We start from the raw sequence: 19,984 nt of genomic DNA, 5'->3' as shown, positions 1-19,984 counted from the left end.
ATTTCTCTACTAAAGCTGCCCCAATTAGAGAGTCCACAGTCTCTAAATATAAATAGACAGTCCTATGGGTCCTGGCTAGAACACCATTGAGCCTCATATGTTTCTTAAGCAAATCCAAATGTGACACTCAATGAAGGCTACAGTATACATGATGGGTTGCTTCTCTTTGTCTCCCCGCCATTCATTCTTCCTGCTCTTACCATGGAAATTTTGCAAACACTGATCATGCTTAGTCTCCTTAATCAATCAATAATGTTGACTACATCTAGCCCATCTTCCTTCTCCAGAGCAAGCCAACAGTCACAACTAAGTTTTCTTACTACTAGATGAAGTCATTCTCGTATATTTCCCACATTCCTGGTAACTGAGCATACATGGTTATATCCAATTTGGTTTAAGTCAATATTCTTGCGCAGTCACTGAGGTTTGCATGAAGAATTTGGCTTCTGACAGATTCCTACACTTGGATCAAAGTCCTTAACTGGTAGATTCTTTGTACCAAGAGGATCCAGATTTGATTTCATATTCTGCTTGTGCCACAATTTCTCCCAGAACATCAGGTATCAAAATGGGAACCAGAAATTCCTGGTAGCCCTGAAAATTCAGAAGATTCACGTGACAAAACAATTTTTCTAGCAATAGTAAGATGGTATGTGCTTTTCTTTACTCTCATTCTCTCCCAGGTGTTCTACAGAGAGTTAACTGATGACTTCTGGACATCTGATGACATCCTTGCTCTGATGGTTAAACTGAATGTGTATGTGTGCTTGGGTTTTACATTTTTTTTGTTTTAATTTCAAATATGATGAATATAAATGAATATATACCAGACTGTCAACAGTTCTCTGTGGCTTTGATAATTTTTAAGAGTATAAAGGGACCTCAGACCAAAAGTTTTGAGGATCACTGCTCTCAATCAAGGATGCTGGTCAGACTTCTACATCCTAGAAAGTGGAGAATAGAAGAAAAACATTTGGAAGATTTTTCCGTGAGGTAGAGTTGGTTACTGAGTGTAAAAATAAGTACATTTTCAGAGCTTTATAACAGGAGTGTCACTGTGACATTTTAACTGTGAAACGTTCCCTAGGTTCTTCAAGGTGGAAAAAACAGATTTAGGAAAAAAAAAGCAGAAGTATTGATATTTTTAATAAAAATAATATAGCCTAAGTACAATATTTCTTGTTCTGAAATTGCACTCTGACTAGCTTCACCTCATCATACCCAAATTGTCCAAAAGTTGGCTCCATTTGTTTGCATCTCTGAGTGTGTCAGTGGTATGCAAAAACATTAGTAGGAGAGTGACCAAGAGCATATTCACATTATTTGCAAAGAGGAAAGAGAGAGCATGTGCAGCTTTTAATTTTAATTTTAACTGAAATTTGTGGATTATTAGTGGATTTCAATTACCCATACTATAGAACCAGGGTATGATTATCAATAAGAAGCATTTTCTCTTATATCTAAACATCACAATTTATAAAATAAGCAGATGAAAGACCCCATTTCCTCCAACTTTACCACCAATCCTTTAAACACTTTTGATTTACCCCTTTTTACATTTATTCACATCCCTTCACCCTTCATATAATAGAGATGCTATTTCTCCACACCCCAATCTCACAACCAAACACCAAGATGTTTTGAACACATGGCATACTTCACATGCCCCATATACCCAGAAGAGGCACAGGAAAATTTTCTCCATCTTTCAGATAGAATAGCTGAGAGATAAATTTACCTCTCCAGAACCCCATGGCCAATTGGTACCTTGGTCAAAATCAAGATGCTTCCCACCATGCTGGAGCAGAGCTCCTCTGCATCCCTGTTTGAACAAGAACAGGCTGGCAGCTGATAGAGGTTGGAAAGATGTGCTAAAGGATCTGCTGGAGACCCTTGGAAGGAAAGAGACCCCTTGCTCTTGGCAATAGCCATTTCTTGAAATTTCCACCCATAACCCACATGTCACAAGATATGGATTTTCTTAAATAAAATAACGATGATAGTTAAAATAATAACAGATAACTCAAGGAAATGTCAATAGCATATCATCAAGAGAAATTTTACCAGTTCAAGGCCAGGGCAGTTAAATAATGGAACACAAACTACCACTGTAAGCCCAGCCACTTTTCCACAGCCTGCTTCCATCTTCCATGCTATAAATAATTCAGTTTTCTTTTTTCTTAAATATCACAAAACCAAGTTGGAATCTTTATGTGAAGGATTCTGCAGTGTCCCTCTCTCCCTCCTCCTCTCCCTCCCTTGCCAGCCCAGGAAACTCCCTAGAGAATGACCCCTCAAGCTTTAACATTTATTCTTTGACATTTCAGACTATTTGTTAGGCAGAGCTGCCTTCTTGAGATCAAAGTAGGAAAATCTTGCCAAGAACTCCCGCCTGGCCCTGTCCAACTGCGACAAAGAGGGTGTATTAACCCCCAAGCATCTATCCTTCCTCATCCAGAGAAAGCCAGTAACCCTCACCCAAAGAGGGAGCATTCCTCTCATTCTTCCCATCAAATAGGCCAACATATTGAGCAGAGAGAACCCAAGAACCAAAAGGTGTCCCCTCCAGAAGATAAGTGACTCGTGGGGACGTGGCATTAGGGCATCTGTCCAGGAAGGATATTTTATGTGGGGATCAGCAAACCTTTAACCAGCTACTGGGAGACAAATACAGAAGAAGGAAAGGTAACTTACCCCAAATCATTTTGCTAGTGGCAGTGCTGAGACTGGGATCCAGGTCTTCATGTCTGCGTGCTACCTCTAGAGACGACACCTCCACCTCCGGCCTGGGAAGGTGGCTGGATTAATGCTGAAGTCTCCAGCTCTAAATGTGAAAGGACTTACCATTCCCTCCTGAGATAGCTTAGTGCAGATTTCCTGCTCTTCGCATGAGTCTCTGCCTACAGATAACCCAAATCTTGTCTCTCTATGGAGAGGGTATAGTGAAGGACTGAGGCTAGCGGTGGGTAGAGGGCCTGGGTGTGGTTGTTCCTTGATATAAATAAGAAGGTGGGTTGCTGGTTAATGCCTCATACTTAGTTCTTGGTTAAAAGCGTCTACCCACAAAATAATACTGTTTTCTAAATTGTCTGTGTTGAATCTATTAGCAGGTGTTAAGTGAAAAATGTTCCATGTTCAATTAGATTTGGAAAGTAGTAGAATATAAAGGTTTATTTACAGCAGGGCTTCCCTGATCTTTTAATATTCTAAGGCAAATTGTGAATCTATAGCATCTCATAGACTAAAGGGGGACATGCTGCGGTCAATGAAGAAAGGAGCACTTGATCTTTACATTATTTTTCCAATAACTGAAGTGAAAGAGAAAAGACTTTTCTGCAAGTTGGGAATTTCAAATTAAGAGACAACCATATTGCAGTAACTGAAACTTTGCCCAGAAAACAGATCCATTCATGTGGGATAACAGTTGGTCAAGCGGTTGACCCAATAAAATTATTAAGATAGCCAAAGACACCATCATGAAAATGCACAGTGGGGTTATTCTGGTCTTTTTAATGACCAGGTTGGCCATTTGGCATCAGAGGTACTGTGCAGCAATCGTTTGTTATGGTAGCAAAAAATGCCAAATTGACAGCCATAAAGATTGAACGATTCTGTGAGTCATTTAAACATGGACTCGGAATTTAAAATCTCCCAGGAAGGACATTCTCAGAATATGTTCTATGTTCACAGTGCCTTCCTGCTGCCCTCTGACTGTGGAAAAGAACAGGTATCTCTCCCAGGGTCCTTCTATAGACAATCTTAAGAATGAAAGACCAAAATGTAGGAATACAGGTTAGATACTAAATAAATTAAATTAAACCGGACTATGAGTTACACACACACACATGTATGTGTGTATATATATACATATATATACACACACGTATAAATATATGTGTATGTAAAATTTAGTTAAGAGAATGCGGGTACTTCAACACATGTATACATTGATCCATATATGTATATATCAGCATTCTTACTATCATATTACTAAATGTGTGTGTGTGTGTGTGTGTGTGTGTGTGTATTTATGTATGTATGAGATATATTCCATAGGCTAGATTAGCTAGCATCTTTTTTCCTTCTCTTTAAGATTGCCGATAGGAGGATTCTGGAAGATACACTTGCATTGACTGACCATGGACACAGACTTTGGGACATAGACTTTAGGACACAGTTTGCTCTTGGCTTGACTTTGATAGCAGAGGGGCAGATATCTTGGAGACTGCTTGTCTAATCAGTGCTGAGAAGGGTGGGAAGTGACAAAGCTTCTTTAGGTTCAGGGGTCTCCTTTGTTTCTGAGAAGACTCAAGGACACTCAATGGCATGGGTCCTGACATCCTCAGGAAGTTGGCTGGATGAAGTCTGCATTTCCATAGTCCTGTGTTGCTAGTAAGGGTCATGTCACATGTGCCCCTTTTCCCACCCCACATCCCCTGTCCCAGGGAAATCCATGTGGGGTCAGGATTTTGTGACTTTTTATCAGAGGTCATTGCAGGCCTTGAAGAGTAAAGAACATCAAGTCACATCACAAGGACCCAAACAGACTGAAGCTAGTGTGAGCTTCAGAATATGAGTGCAGGTGGCATCTCAGAACTCCATAAAAGAGGTGTCATGGGGCCATATCCGACAGCAGTGAAGTTGCTTTCCCTAGGTCCTTATTCTCACTGTTGAATGAATTTGGGGACAAGAGAAGTAAGAATGTGTCTTTTTAAGGGAAAACAACCATGTGCTCCAGTGAGATCCCCAAAGGCAGAATGAGGCTTCATTTTGCTGCCAAGATAACAGCACGCAGGTAGCAGAAATGGGTCGGGGAAAGAGACACGAAGACAAGCTGGTTGTCATCAGCCACTGAGATCTCCAGCATTAACTTACCAAAGTCAGGCTTGGTGGTGTTGTCTGAGCTGACATGAGGCTTTGTCCCCTTCATCTAAGTTTGAAGAAACTTAGATGAATCCAGGAGCCAGACTGGGATCCTGGAACATACAGCTTGGGGCAGCCTCACTTCTTGCTCTTCAAACCCATTCCATGACTGTGTGGGGAGTTTTGACCCCCATCCTCTGAACCCTCAAATGTGACTTTTATCTTAGTCAGAAGTTTCATCCACTGAGTGAGAAGAGGATTGGGACTAAATATCCCACCCAAGTGGGCCCCAAAATCCTAATGTAATTTCAGAAGCAAACCCCTCAAAAAACAGGCAAGGGATATTATCTCCTGCCAACTCATCTCTTTCTATTTAATTTTGAGTTCAAATAGGGTTGAAGGAGGAGTCTTATTTAGTTCTGAAAATATATTGTCAGAGCTAGTCTGAGGTTCTCTTGGGAGGTGGGAAGTACAGGGGGTGTAAGAGTAGGATTTCTAGAGGCAAAATGCAGAACCAGAGCTATCCAAAGAAATTTGAGGCTGCAGACAGCTTCGCCCACATCAACCAGCATTAAAGAGTGGGAACAGGGTGGGTGGTGTCGAGCCAGGAGAGGGGAGGAGAAGAACTCCAGGTCCTTGCTGGACAATTCAGGTGCGAACCAGGCTTCCCATCTTTTCCCACCCTCCTCAGCCCCTCTACTGTCACCCTGCAGGGTTTTCCTTTGGCCCTTCTCAGAGCAGCCTCATAGAAGCCAGCATCACCCCACCCCACCCTGCTCCCTGCCTGTCCCTCTCTGCCACCCTTTTTTCTGCTCTTGCTTTCAGAGTCATGCTGGCAGCAATGTGCAAGTCTAGCCCAAGTGCAGGAGTCAGCAACACTGAAAGAATGAAGACTCAGGCTCTTTGCCTAATCCCTGTCTGGCTCAGCTCAGAAAGCTGCACAACAATGAAAACAATGAAGTCACCCTGTGTTGATCTGCCTGCTCCTGGCTCCCTCTGTGGCCTGCAGCCCTCCCTTGCCACTTGGCCATTGTACCTGAGAGGTTTCATTCTTTACTCATGGCTGGCCTTTACCTGAGGGAACTGTGCTGAGCTAGGGGAAGTGTCATAGCCCAGTACTGTGTCTGGGTCACACCTGTGACTGAGGAGGTAGAGGTGAGGATATGGCTGCGGAAAGCTTGGCTGCAGAAAGGAATTCCTAACATAAGAGGAGAGAGATAGGGCAGGCAGAGACCAGCCTCTTGGCTTCCAAATGGAAACTGCTTTGCCCCTGTTCTTTGCTTGTGTGAGAATCTCATGGCTGAGCTTCAACACACCTGGAGGTCTTTGAGGTAGGGTTAAGAAAGGTCAAACAGGGGTGTTCAATCAGGCATCTTTCTTCCATCACCTTCCTGTCTAAAACTTCTCATGCTTGCCCATACCTGGGCAGCCTACCTACTTCCTAAGGATGGGCTTGGTCTCACCCAATGAGTCTTCTCCAATGTCAAAGATGTGATCACCATTTGGGAATCTAAGCAACTGCAAACCAGGGGATTAATTTTAGATCTAAGACCAACCACACTTTTGGGCATTCCGGGTCATGAAATGCTAGAAAGAGTGAGAAAGGAATATTGTAGATGTTCTTTTCTAGAGTCTTGAAAATAGCCCTGTTTCAGTGGTACCAGAAGGAAGCTAGGCACGTTGTCTAGCTCCAGAAGCCACTAACAAAGACTTGTCTTCAGAGTGATGGGTACATTTATAATTGGGCAGCCCCAAGGACTGACTGCGGCCTTCCAAAGGCAAAGAAGGGCTGCTTTGCAGGGGTAGCAGGTCAAGCTGACACTGTGCTCAAACCTGGTTCTGCTAATCAAATGCTATGAAAGCCCAGCACAGTTACTGAATCTTCCTGAGCCTTGATTTTCTTGTGGGTAGAATGTGCTTGGCTCTGAGTAGGTGCTTCCTAAATTAAATATAATAATTATTATTAATGCTCCATTGTGGCCCCATTTTGTGGAGCTTAGAAATCTATTCCAGGACCTAGTCACACAACACTAGTGACAAACAGCCGCTCCAGGGCATGGCTCTGGAACACACTATGCCACATTAAAGATGCAGTTGAGTTTCTCACCCTCAAAGATTCACAACCCAAACTCCTTCAACCACCCCTCCAAAATCAAGATCCAGAGAGTACCTGGGAAGCACACTGACCTCATGGGCTGTGAGCTATAAACCTCTACGGCAAAATCCTATAGGCACAAACATAAACTTAAGTCCAAGAAAGTCATAAGGAAATCCTATGGGTGAGATTCAAACCCAGAGGGTCAGGGACCTACAGGTCTGACTGTGCCCTGAGCTGCCCTAACTGAAACCAGTCCAAGCTGGCATTGTCCCTGGGCTGAGTTCAAGCATGCCCTGTCAGCTCTGCCTGCCCCTGAGGGGTAATGGGGGGATAAATGCCATGGCACTTACATACCGAACAGGAAAACATGGAAAGCAGAGGCCTAGAGACTAACCTCTTCCAAACTCAGCCGGGTCCTCCTTCTTCCCAATAACCTTCCTATGCTTCCCTGGCATCTGCTGTGTTCTCTTCAGCTGCTGTTTGAGAACGTTTCAACTCTTTTTGAATCTTCTCACTCATAGCACAAGGCCTTGCCTTACACTTTATAGACAAAATAGGAGCCACCAAGCAAGAACCTTCTCACTTTCTTGCACCTAAACCTCTAAGGGACTCCACGTCCCCCAATCTTTCTTTCTGCCTCCTGCCCCATCAGAAGAGCTCTCCCTCCACCTGGCTAATATCAATACTTCCTTCTAAGCCATGAATTCTTTCCCTGTTCCCTACCATTTTCTTAGGAGATACTGCTACCCCTTAGCTGTTCTCCTATGCATTGGCAAGCTCTGCACATCAGAACATAGAAAAACTTAAACCTTTCTCATATTAAAAATGAAAGCTCTTCCTGTAACCCATGCATCTTTCATGGTTCCAAGGACAGTCCCCACCCTCTTCCAACGCTGGCTCCCTAGATATTGAGTAAAGAAAAATGCAGAGCTAGGGTAATCTCCACCATCCCACTAGGCCACTGTATGGGATGGTAGCTTCCATTTTGGGTAGGAGAGACTCAAATCAAGCTAGACCCAAATAGGAGATAATGTGAGGGTAAGTAGCCTACCAATTCCCAGTCAGACCCCAAGGGAAGCTCCCCCATATTCCATGATTTGTTTCACCTTGATTTCCTAAGTGACCCAGTTCCAGCAAGGCTTCTGGGCCTAGTGAAAGGTTCAAATACAACCAGGATCCCTCCCCCAGTCCTTGTTCCCCACTGTTGCTCCTTGTCTACTGCCTACGTGTCCCTTCCTCATAAAAAGGAAGAGAGTATAGGTCATAGAAAGCATCTTAACCCCTACAAGTATATCAGGGCCCAGAGACCAAGGGCAAACATGTGCCAGCTCTTCTAAGCATGTGCATTGACTTTCAGTAGGACTTCAAGACTATTTTGTCTCACCATTTCTGCCACACACATGAGACCCATTAGGACAGCTGGGTCCACCTGAGTATATGCATGTGATATGTATTTGTGCACGTGTGTGTGTGTGTGTGTGTGTGTGTGTGTAGGAGGTATCTCTGAATGATCAGGAAATTGACCTGTGATTCCAGAATCCCATCTTCCTCTAGGCAGTCATATCCCCAAGATGCACAGGGAAGATACATAATCACTCTGTCCCAGGAAGAATCCACTGCCTTGCTGTGCACAAAAGATAAAGGATTGCCCCATTCCCACACTCAGAACCCTTTGTAAATCAGCCCTGAAAAGATCACCTCCACAAATCTTAGCTGTTCAAATAAAAGAAAAGTTCTCCAAGGGAGTGAAAGTCTCAGGGATCCTAGTAGTGACTGCTTCTGCTGTGTGACACTGGGTGAATCATTTGACCTATCTGAGCCTCTAAATCCTTCTCAATGAGATGAGGAAACACTTTGCCATATGAACCTGACCTTTCTGGAGGAGTCTCAATGAAAGCAACCAATGGAACAGGTTGTAAACACCTTTGCAAACAGAATTGAGCTAAGAAACTTCTTTAAAAGAGTAATAGAAAACAGGAGAGAACATGTGGGCAGCCTAGAATTTCCATATCTTTAATGTTCTTGGCAAAATTTCCAAATAAGAGGTCTGATTCAGTCATTTCATTAGAAAATAAAGTGTTTATTAAGAAACTATACACTGAACACTCCTATAAGTCTCTGTGGAAACACAATGCCCCAATGTCATAGCACAAGGTGAGGAAAATGGCAGAATAAAAGATGCTGGGATGGATGAAGCCTGGGAGGCTGGAAATGAGGTAATGATTTACAATAATTAAAAACATCATCCTCAAGCTTACTCCTTAAAGCCACACTCGGGAGGAGGCCCTAGACCCAAGGGGCCAGCAGGGCGTGATGGGGAATGGCCTGACGTGGAGCCATGGGGAGCAGATGAGGGGAACCGGAAGGGGCTACATAAACACACACCTAGACATCCCGGAGAGAACCTGAAACTCCAGGTGGTACTCTGGAAACTTGGTGCCTGGGAGGCCACCCCAGATACTGGGCAAGAACTTGGAAAGCTTCCTGTTTTTCAACCCCCATGGAGGCATCTACAGATCAGGTTGGGAACCTGATATGAAGAAGCATCATCCACAGGACCCAGGGGAAGCAGAACCCATCAACCCATCAGTAAGAGCCTTTAACTCCCAGGTACATTTGCTAAAGGCATAGAATCTATTCTCTATTGCTGTGCAACACCGCCCCCAAAACACAATGGGTTATAAAAACCATCATATTTTCCTAAGGACTCCCCCATGGGTGCTCCCTGTTCCTTGTTCATCATCATCAAGTGACAATCTAAGCTGCCTTCATGTAGCAGGGACTCCCAGTGGGTGTACGGAGAGCTGGACCAAGCCAGAAGTCCACTCAGCCAATGTGTCAGTGAATCTGGGAGAGTCTCAGACCCTGCAAATGTGCCTTTCCTATCTAGCAAGGAACAGACAACTTCTTCTTTCTCCCCAGTGGATCAAGTCAGAAACAGGGGAAACAGCCCCCCTCTTTGGGAGAGGGTGGCTGTGGAGTAAGGCATGAGTCAAAGCAAGCAAAGTAAACACACAGATTGACCAAAGAACAGGGTGACACGTCCGCTGGTGCCATGAGAGGGGCTGGAGGAGGCCAAATTTTACTTCTCTTCCCCTTCAGTTCATCTTGACCTTGAAATGGTGATTCCATTGGGTTCCAAAAGTTCTGAGTCAAGAGTAAGTGGAAGTGGGGGAAGAGAGCCAATCCCAGGATCATGGCCTAGCAGGAAGGGCCTTGTTCCCTGATTCCCTCGGTCCCTTGTGGTCCTAGTAGGATGGCCAATTCACGGGCAAGGCCTCCTGCAGCCAAAGCTTGTCGGAACTGCACCTCTAGGGGCCAAGGAGCCTGGAGAAACTCTTTCCAAGAAATTTTCTAATATCGCACTCACTGTGAGCCGTTCCAGAGAAGAAGGGGCAAGTGTGTCCAAAAAAGGGTATGATTTTCTCCAAAAAAAAAAAACCATAATAACAACAAAAAGATTGGTTTCCATTCTTCCCTCTGAGACCTAAGCTGGTGCAACACTTGGGCCTGGCTCCCTCTCCTCTTACCGCGCCGTCTCCACCTCTGCTTAGGTGCTCTTTGTGACTCTTCCCCACTGGAGGTTGCAGGGCGACGAGGTTACTAAGAGGACAGCACAGTGTCCTAGGGAGAGCCAAGGAGACCCCATACTTCCAAGCGGGAAAGTGAGGCCACAGCACAGCTGGACTTCATCAGGCTTTCTCATGGCGGTTGGGTTGTTTTTGTAAAGGAAGAGAATAGCTAGTTGTGTATAAAAGATGGCTCCTGGTGCACAGGTTTTAATTTTCTTTATTGGCTCTAAAGATGGTGGCAGGAGCTGCCTCGTAGGTCAGGAAAAAAAAAAAAAAAAAAAAAAAAGCACGGTGATGATTGTAGGGAAGGGGCAACCCTGCCAGTGGACGATGGGGAAAATGCCCATCTTGGTGGTATAAAAGGGTGCAGGGGCACCGGTGGCTCATGCAGTTTCTACTTAGCATCCCTGGATCCAAAGAGAACAACGCCTAGAGCTTCCAACCTCTCAGAGGGCCCAGCCTACCAAGGTGACATCAAAACAAGGAGGCTTAAAAGGAGTTTTTAAAAGCCATGACGTCCTTTGCTGAAATAAACATTGACATCCTCAACATAGATGCCATGGTTAAGAGGCTTGGAATGTCCGGGAAGGCTTATTGGATTCAACATAATTTCTCTGAAACCTATAAAAAAACAAAAAGAAAAAAAAAACAGAAAAACAGAAAAAAGCAAAATAAAGTAAAAACCAAAACCCCCAAAGAAGATCAAAACTAGGAGGGGAAATAGAGAGGGAGTTTGAAAAGGGGAAAAACTAGAGATATATGGATATAGATATACATTGGAAATAGCCAAATGAATTGCCAGCAAAAGGGAAAGATAAGGGGGAAGGGGTAACTTAAAACCAAGAATGGTCAGGAAAACTGGAAACACTCAGTTTTGCTGCGGCCTCCACTGAACCGAGGAAAGGAAGTGAGTGCCACATTTGGGGACTTGGCTTGGACTGTCATGGAAGAGGAGGAACAGACTCATCTTAGGGAGTCTTGGTCTATGATCACATACAGTCATTCCAATTCTGGAAGGGGGATCCCCTGACAATGAGCTGATGGGTAGGTGAGAGCAGGGGTGTGCATGCTGGGGTCACTAGAGGAGATGGAAGGAGAAGGCTATGCTGCCCCAGTTAGGGATACCAGTTCTAGGAACTGAAATTTCATAGACCCTTTCTGACCACACCGAGAGGCGGAGGCTCTACTTCCAAACCTCTGAGCTTTTACCCATTGACCTTTGTGCCTCATTTCACTAGGACCATGATGGTTTAGGAAAGGACAGCTGAGGTCTCAGCCTTCCCGTAATTCCAAGTCTTACAGGGGATGGACATATCCCTGAGGAGCACCATTGGTGGTCACTGTGTTATGGACTGCCTCAAGCAAGGAGGACTTCCATGACAGCTCAGTGTCTTTCTGGTCACATAGTCAGGGACTGAATGAGGATGTCCTGAGACATGATACTCCTAATCAAATCTTCAGAAAGAAGTTGCTTGATTAAACCCAGAGTTTTTCATGTCTGTAAAGAATGTACATGTTTGCATGTGTGTGTGTTTGTACACATATACACTCATGTACACATGTATACACATATGTGAACAGAGTGAGCCTATCTTTTCATGAAAGCTATGTGCAGGCATGTGGAGGGTGTGATGGACCACTGGACACTGGGGGTTCATGATGGGGAGAGTTTGAAACAATACAATTATGTTGAGACTTTCCCTTCTGCAACCTACGACTGGACTCTTATGATCAAAACAGGGTTGAGTCATTTGGGGTGTTGGGGTACCTCCCTCTGCAAGGAGTAAGGTCAGATTTGTAAAGATAGAGGTAACACTCCTTGTCCATGACCTCATATTTAGAGGAAAGCTCCATTTCAAACTGAGACATTTCTGAGATAGCTTCTCTGTACTGTCTCCAGAGAAGGGCTTTCCTGAATCTGAAAAAGGAAAGAAGGTCATGGGCAACCTGCTGAGGTTTATGATATCACTGTTTCTCTCCAGGCCATGGTCCCTCTCTTGGTTCTCCCATACCCCTCACGTAGGCCCTGTGAAGCTTCCTTCTCTAGGAGAGACTGTTTTAACCTAAGGGACTTGAATACCAATACCACCCTGGACACCTAGCCATAACCCAGTTCTCTGAGAAGTATGGAGGTTTGATGATGAGTCCTTGGGTCTTAAAAATCAAAATTGGTGGGGGAGGGGTCATGACTGCATACAAAGATGTCAAAGGAGGTAACTCACCATGTGACCTTGGGTAAGACACATCCCCACTCTGGACCTCAGGTTCCTCATATATATAGTGAGTTGATGGGACTAGATGATCTCTATTGTCCTTCAAGTTTAATATCCCATGATTGTCTATGTTTGAAAAGACCCCTGGCAGAAGAGGCAGACATGGTGGAATTAATGGTCAGTATTGAGCCCCAAGTGCAAAACACAGGGAAGTCTTCTTAAGTGTACAATGCCAGAGACAGAAATCTGGGTATTCCCAGATCCTGAACCCATAGGGCACTTGGCTTATTTTAGGCATACAATTTAGATTCATTATCCTCCAAGTATTACAGAGCAGCATTATAGAACTGGTACACGTGGAATCAGGTAAGAAAGATTCACCATCACCATAAACTCTGCCCAGTCACTTTCCTAACATGCTTGCACCCTTCATTCCCGTTCTTGGGTCAGAATGTCTCAAAATGGTGCCTATGACTGTCATTCTGGATGCCACTCCTGGACCTGGAGCAAAGATTCTTATCACTTGGGAGATGATCTTACTGGATTCAAGACCCTCTTTCTGCCTTCTTATTACCAACTAAATTTCACTAATTTCCATGAGGGAAGCTTTATAGCAAGGGGTAATGATGGGATGGGGGGTTGCTTCCTTAAAATCTTTCATCCTTTTGTTAGGGCATAAACCTTTGGAACCACAAAAGCTGTTGTTTCACTGGAGACCTGAGGATTATGACCTCTATGAAAGAACAATCATTCTAGCTTCTGAGAGTGAAATCTCCTTGGGAGGCCATGTAGCATCCATGGGCCCCATAAGACTTCATGTCAGATCCATTAAAGGTCAGGGCCAAGTCTGATGAAGTCTCTGCCAAGGTCCCTAAAGCTGCCTTCGTGAACATGAGCCTTTTCCCATATGAGCTGGGATCTGAAGTTTGTTTTCTCTGGAACTCTTTCCCAGGTGGAGCCTTTCCAAGATTCTCAAAGCTGAAGCCTGATAGCATAAGAGGCAGTGCTCCAAAATCCTCCATTCCTCCCCCCTTCCTCAGAACAACCCCAGAGCAGGAAGGAAAAGGCATTTACTGGGGGGAGAGCAGGGGAGACCATGACCACAGTAGATAACAGGAAAGGGGTAGGAAGGTGGAGGAAAGGTCAAAGAGAGGCAAATAACACTTCCAAAGAAGGCCTTGCCCATGGGTGGCCCACAGACACCCATGTCTAACATTTTTCTCCACCAACAGCTTTCCCCAAAATCATCCAGTACAAAGGTACTTGTAGGCCCTCCGTAGTTCAGAACAGAGCCTGGTCTTCAGGGACTGTCTAACTATACGTTTCCTGAGAAGCAAGCCAGAGAGTCTAGGACCATTTGGGAAAAGGGAGGGGAACTGCGAAGGAAGAGATGAGGCTAGGGGAGATGGGGCACTGAGCACCCATTGGGCTGCATGGGAGGGTACAGGGCTTAACTCATTAAGACAAGAGCAGGTCAAATATTCACGGGCAAGTCCTCTGTTCACTGCTGCAAGGAAAGGACAGACACTACAGCTGTGCAATGCAAAAAGAGGTCCAGAATTTCAAATCTGTCTTTTTTTCTGACAATTGTGCAGACCCTAAGTATCTCTCCCTCACTGAGGTTTCAGCTCTGTGGTCTGACTTCAGGATTCTAGAGATACCAGCTTTCCAGCACCCACCACCAAGAACATTCCTTCATGCTCTGCCTACACTCTCTTCATCTGCCTTCGGATCCTCAAAGGTCTCACCTTCTGTCTCTATTTCTTCTTTTTGTTATCTGACATCATAATTTTATTACCTAACTTCATAAAGTGGCTTAGGTGATGGCCTCAATAAAAGGCCCAATATCAAATGGAGTTCTATTGGGATATTTTCAAACATTCCCTCTTTAAATGTATTTGTCGTCTTAAAATTGCTACGTCACAGCAACACTTTGCACTTACATAGCATTGGCTATGAGAAAAGCACTTTGTACTCCAGAGTGGAATGAAATACACAGGAGTCCTGCTGCTGAGGTCATGGGTGGCTTAACAATAGGGAACCGGAGGCACAGAGCAATTCAGGAAGGGGGACTACCCCACCCCAGTCTGGATATCATTCTTACCACAGCCTACCCACCTTCCCCAAGTGGTAAGAAGAGAGGAAATATTATTGAATCATGCTGCAGATAGGCATGAGATAAAGAAAGGAGCCCTAAGCCATGCCCAGCTGTAATAATCCTACCATCAGATGTATCGTCAATCATCCTGGAATCTGAAGATCTTTGTAAGTTAGTGACAATGCCAAGTGCTGTCTCAAGTTAATTTATTATCCTCTATTGTCCTCAAAGTTTAACAGTACTAACTCCAGTTTGCAAGTGGGAAAACTGAGCCTCAATAATATAAAAAGAAAATCTCCAAGGTTATTTTGTAGGTGAGTCTGAATTTCAATCCAATTCTTCATCACTCCAAAGTCCTTGTAATGAACTACTTTGCATTTGTCAGTGAGCCCTGGACATAGGGCTAGAGTTTTCTTTCTTCATGAACAGCTTCCCTGGCAGCCCACCCCCTGCTCTGCCTCTCCTTTCTTCCATCTGAGCCTGGTCCAGCTCTTTCCCTGAATGCTTCATTTTTTGTACTCTGTCCTGTGACACCCAACACCCCCACAACAACACTTTGTATGGATTGGTACTTTCCAAGTAGGGAATCCCAGACCCCGTCTAGACATTGACTCCATTTTCTTCTTATGTTCATGGGTGCAGCCAATGAAGGATGAAAAATAACCTCATGAACAAGAGATAGTAATGAGTCTGGAAAGAAGAGCAATTGTTCAGAATATGGTCACACTCATAGAAAGGGTGTGAAATGTCTGAGAACACCCTGGGAAACCAAACGTTCTGCCCAGAGGAATTCTCTCTCCAGTTATCCTTTCCTAGGCTGCTGCATGAGCAGGGGTGGACAGAAAAGAATTCACTACAATGAAGGAAACCTCCCTCATACCCACGTCTCTTGCTTTATTCCTGCCTACGTGGTGGCTCCTCCAAAGACACAGAAAGGTGGTCGCCAAGGTCCTAAGGATCTCTGAGATATGGTTATGATTGCTTTGTTCTGTACCTTTGCCTCCTGGCATGGCTATTATTCTTTTTAATCTAAGTTCTTTCTTCTCCTGCCAACAGATGTAGGTTGGTGGCACTAGCTCAGGGGGGTGAACCACAAATGCAGGCTTGCTGGTCACAGATCAGGTTATGTAAAACTCATATCTTTAATTTTCTCATTCTGAGGTTACAAACCTAACCTCTGGGCCATGTATCACCCTAGGATGGCACATATGTCTCCCTCTCTTTTTCTCTCTCTCTCCCCCTCTCTTCCACCCCCTAATATTTTTAGCACTTTTTCTTTCTAAATCTTTTTCTTAGTTACCAACATTTAGAACTTGGAAGATTTCATGTTTAAAATATTCCCCATTTCTACCTTCCCTTGAAAATCCAAGAGTTCTGGCAAAGCCAAGCCAACATTTCTGTGTGGCAATAATCAGCTAAAGCAGAGTAGCCACTGAGTTTAGGGAAGATGTATGTTCTTCAATTTTCCCAACTCTCCACCACTCCCTGTTATTCCCTGCCCCTTGACTTATTTATAATTCCTGCATGGTTTGTCTTCACATTTGAGACTGAAACTTTACAATAAGCATTGGGCTATGACTGTGCATTGAACACAACGGAGTACCATTTGAGCAAGTCTCACTGACTACCTCTATGATACCGAACTTATGCTCCCTCTGGTCATGGTTAACAATTACAAAGCACAGCCTAGACACCTATAGTAGAACAACAAATCTATCTCAGAAAGGGGAGAGAGCTCAGGAACTGCACTGTATGGGCAAGGAAGCATTGTGTTCATAAACCAATAAGACAATAGGCTAGGGACAGCAGAGGATGCTGCTGATAGGAGAAAAGCCAGCACTAATATCATCAGCCAACTGTGCTTTCCAAGTTGGCTGACATGTAAAGGCATGTGACAAAAAGTCACTGAATGCCAACCAGCAGGGCTTTTTAATGTAGCTATTGTGTCTTCTGAGGCATGATTTGACCCAAGTATTCCTTTATCCTTATAATGACAAATTATAGGGACCTCTATGTTACAAAGGGTCTCATGGGATATTGAAATGTTCTTGGAGTTGAAGTACAACTGTTGTAGCCTTCATGGCTGAGGGTGTTGCAAGGAGATCTCCAGCTTCAATATAGGGCACCTCTTCCTGCAAAGTTGCCCCAATACTGCTGGGAAAATGAGTGATGAGACTGCCTGACCCACTTGCTAGCACAGCCAAGTCTGCTTCCAGCTAGGTGGAGATGCTCAGAGGGAGGGAGCAGAGGCTGAAAGTGGCCCAAATGAGCGAGCTCATGAACTCAGGCCTGTGGGAAGTCAAAGTAGGAGGGCATCCAAACCTGGCACAAAAACAAAAGGGGGAGGATGTGCTGTGAGACATGGCCCAACACCACTGAGACTATCCTAACAGTAAACTGATCTGGCTTAAAGAAGTGAGATGTGAGCCCCAGAGAAAGTGAAGTTCTTTCTAGTACATGACATGACCAAAGTGACCTCTCAGAATCAGAATCCTCCATAAGTCATAGAGTAACATTAGTGATATAGTAAAATCTCTTTACCATTCTCAAAAAAAATCACTATATCAGAGACAACTTGCAATAGCTGAGCATCTTCTTTTCTTGCTCAGTCTGGGAGAGAGAATCTCATGTATTAGGTATTGATAATCCAACTTCATTCCTTTCCTTGCTCTTCAAATACCCTTTATGTGCTCCATGCTTTTCTCCCTTTCTGGATTATTTTGACTCTTTTCAAGAATTTATCACAAAAGTGTAGAGAGCATCAAAACTCTGTGTTTACCATCCAGCATTAACGATCCATAATATTTTGATATCTTCTTTTCAAAATTTTAAAGAAATAACCTATTATAATAATGGTCGAGAACCCATCAAGGGTCCACCATCCCTGTTCCTTTCTCCTCTCATCATAGGTAGCCACTGTTCTGAAATACGTGACTATCATTTCCAGGCAGCTTATAATTTTGCTACATAGGCTTATATCCACAACCAAATAATAGTATTGTTTTACTTGAGTTTAAACTTTTAAAAGGATATTTTCTAGATTTAATCTACATTGATGTATGTAGTTCTCATTCTTAATTTTAATAGAGTTCATTGTGTGAATATACTACAAATTATTTTCCTGTTCTACCAATTGACACTTGTTTCTATTTTTTCATCATTCCAAAAATGTTGCAATGAATATTATTACACAAGTCTCTTTATGCACACGTGGGAGAGTCTCTCCAGAGCATTAGTTGGCAAACTTTTCCTATCAAGGGCCAGATAGAAAATATTTTCAGCTTTGCAAACTATACAATCTCTGTTGTTACTATCAAATCCTGCCAATGTAATCTGACTACAGCCATGGACAACAACCAATTAAATAAGCACATTCCAGTAAAACTTCATTTATAAAAAGTAGGAGTTAGATTGGCCCTTGGCCTGTGGGCCGCAGTTTGATGACCTCTACTCTCACCTTGTTACTCGAAATATGGGCATGTGGACCAGCAGTGCCAAGAACAGCTGAAAGCTTGGTAGAAAGGAAGGCTCACATACCACTGAATCAACATCTGAATTTTAATAAGCTCCTCAGGTGATACCTATGCACGAAAGTATTTGAGAAGCACATCTTTAGAGGATATTCCCCTAATTTACTGTCTATAAATCCTTAACTTCACTCTCTTGCTAACTGTTTCCCCAAAGTGATGATACCAACTCATATTTCTATAATTACTAAATGGATGAACTTGTTATCTTGTATTCCCATATCTGATATTATTAAACATTTTTCCTTCCAAACTGATGAGTAGTAGATGTTTTTTCCTTACAGTTTTAACATCATTTCCCTGATTACTACTGAAGTTGCACATCATCTCAACTGGGGTTTCCTGTTCTGTGAGCTGCCTATTTTTATCCTTTCCTCATTTTGTGTGTGTGTATATACATGTGTGTGTGTGTGTGTGTGTGTGTGTCCATACCTGTATTGCTATTTTCCTTTTTATTTGTGGGAGTTTGTTATTTATTCTCTATACAAATATCTTGTTAGATACATACATTGAGATTTGTTCTCTTACTCTGTTGGTCTTTTAAATTTGTATATGGTGCTTATATAGATTTAAATTAATGAAATCCAATACATTAATCTTTCCCTTTATTTCAAGAAATGTTTTCCTTCTCCAAGTCAAATGATAAATCTCTTTTATTAAAAAAAGTACTACATTTCATAAAAACTCCTTTACAGAAGAATTACAAGTAATTTACATGATGCTCCTTGTTCAAGGAGGTGAATCTGGCTTATTTCAAAATTTAATGGTGTTGGAGAGAGGGTAACTTTGCAGTGGAGCATTCTGGCAGATGCTATCTCACCCAGATCAGGGCTAACATTAGGGTGATAGATCATGGGATAAACAGATACTCTTGATAAGACGAGATAGAACAGCACTTCACCTATGTAGTCTTCCTCCCCTAAACCCAGGATCCCAACCTATACAAGCTTAAGATGATAAACATTCTACATAAAACTTGAGCATTTCGCATCAAAATTGTCAAGACTGACTATTGGAACAAGGAAAGTCTGAGCAACTATCACAGATCAAAGTTAGAAGGCACAATTACCAAATGCAATGTGGTATCCTGGATCAGAGAAAGGATATCCAGGGGAAAACATGAGATCAGAATATAGAGATGAGTTAACAGTTATGTACTGGAACTGGTTTCCTAGTTATAATGAACGTATCATGGTAACATAGGATGATTATAATAGGGGAAGCTGGATGAGGGACACAAGGGAAATCTTTAAAGTATTGCTGCAAATTTTCTGTAAGTCTGAAACTATTTTTATTTATTTATTTGTTTATTTATTTATTTTTGCCCTAATTAGTTGTATATAACAGAATGCATTTATACATTTTGATAGCTCACTCATAAATAAAGTGTAATCTCTCATTTTTCTAATTATACAAATTGTAGGATTACATTGGTCATGCAGTCATATATGTGCATGAGTTTTTAAGTAAGAAGGTTCTTTAAAACAAAGCTCTGCTTTTAAATTTCGCCAAGATTTTTTAATTTATTTTGCGATTTGCTTGGGGTAACATCACTTTTTCTCCCTTAGGTGATCTTATTGAATAGCTTCCCCCTTTCAAACTGATTTGCAATG

General features: G+C 43.0%; 1 protein-coding gene across 8 annotated transcripts in view; it reads right to left on the bottom strand.

The window, feature by feature from the left end:
- Ntrk3 (neurotrophic receptor tyrosine kinase 3) overlaps positions 1 to 19,984 on the bottom strand; it is a 395,823-nt gene that overhangs the window by 103,855 nt on the left and 271,984 nt on the right. Inside the window, exons 13-14 of one of the 8 annotated variants that reach the window (XM_047538453.1) lie at positions 12,756 to 12,890; positions 10,802 to 11,154 (exon numbers count right to left, since the gene is read on the bottom strand). The exons of 6 other annotated variants lie outside the window; for them this stretch is intronic. In XM_047538453.1, the coding sequence (XP_047394409.1) occupies positions 11,036 to 11,154; positions 12,756 to 12,890 (254 nt within the window). In that variant the 3' untranslated portion in view covers positions 10,802 to 11,035. Of the gene's footprint in view, positions 1 to 10,801; positions 11,155 to 12,755; positions 12,891 to 19,984 lie in introns of those variants that run through there. One more of the 8 variants, XM_047538454.1, reaches the window with a different exon arrangement.

Source organism: Sciurus carolinensis, chromosome 2, assembly GCF_902686445.1.
Source record: "Sciurus carolinensis chromosome 2, mSciCar1.2, whole genome shotgun sequence".
In the NCBI taxonomy this organism is placed as follows: domain Eukaryota; kingdom Metazoa; phylum Chordata; class Mammalia; order Rodentia; family Sciuridae; genus Sciurus; species Sciurus carolinensis.
Note: the sequence above shows the minus strand (reverse complement) of the source record. Positions and strands in the feature narration are given on the sequence as shown.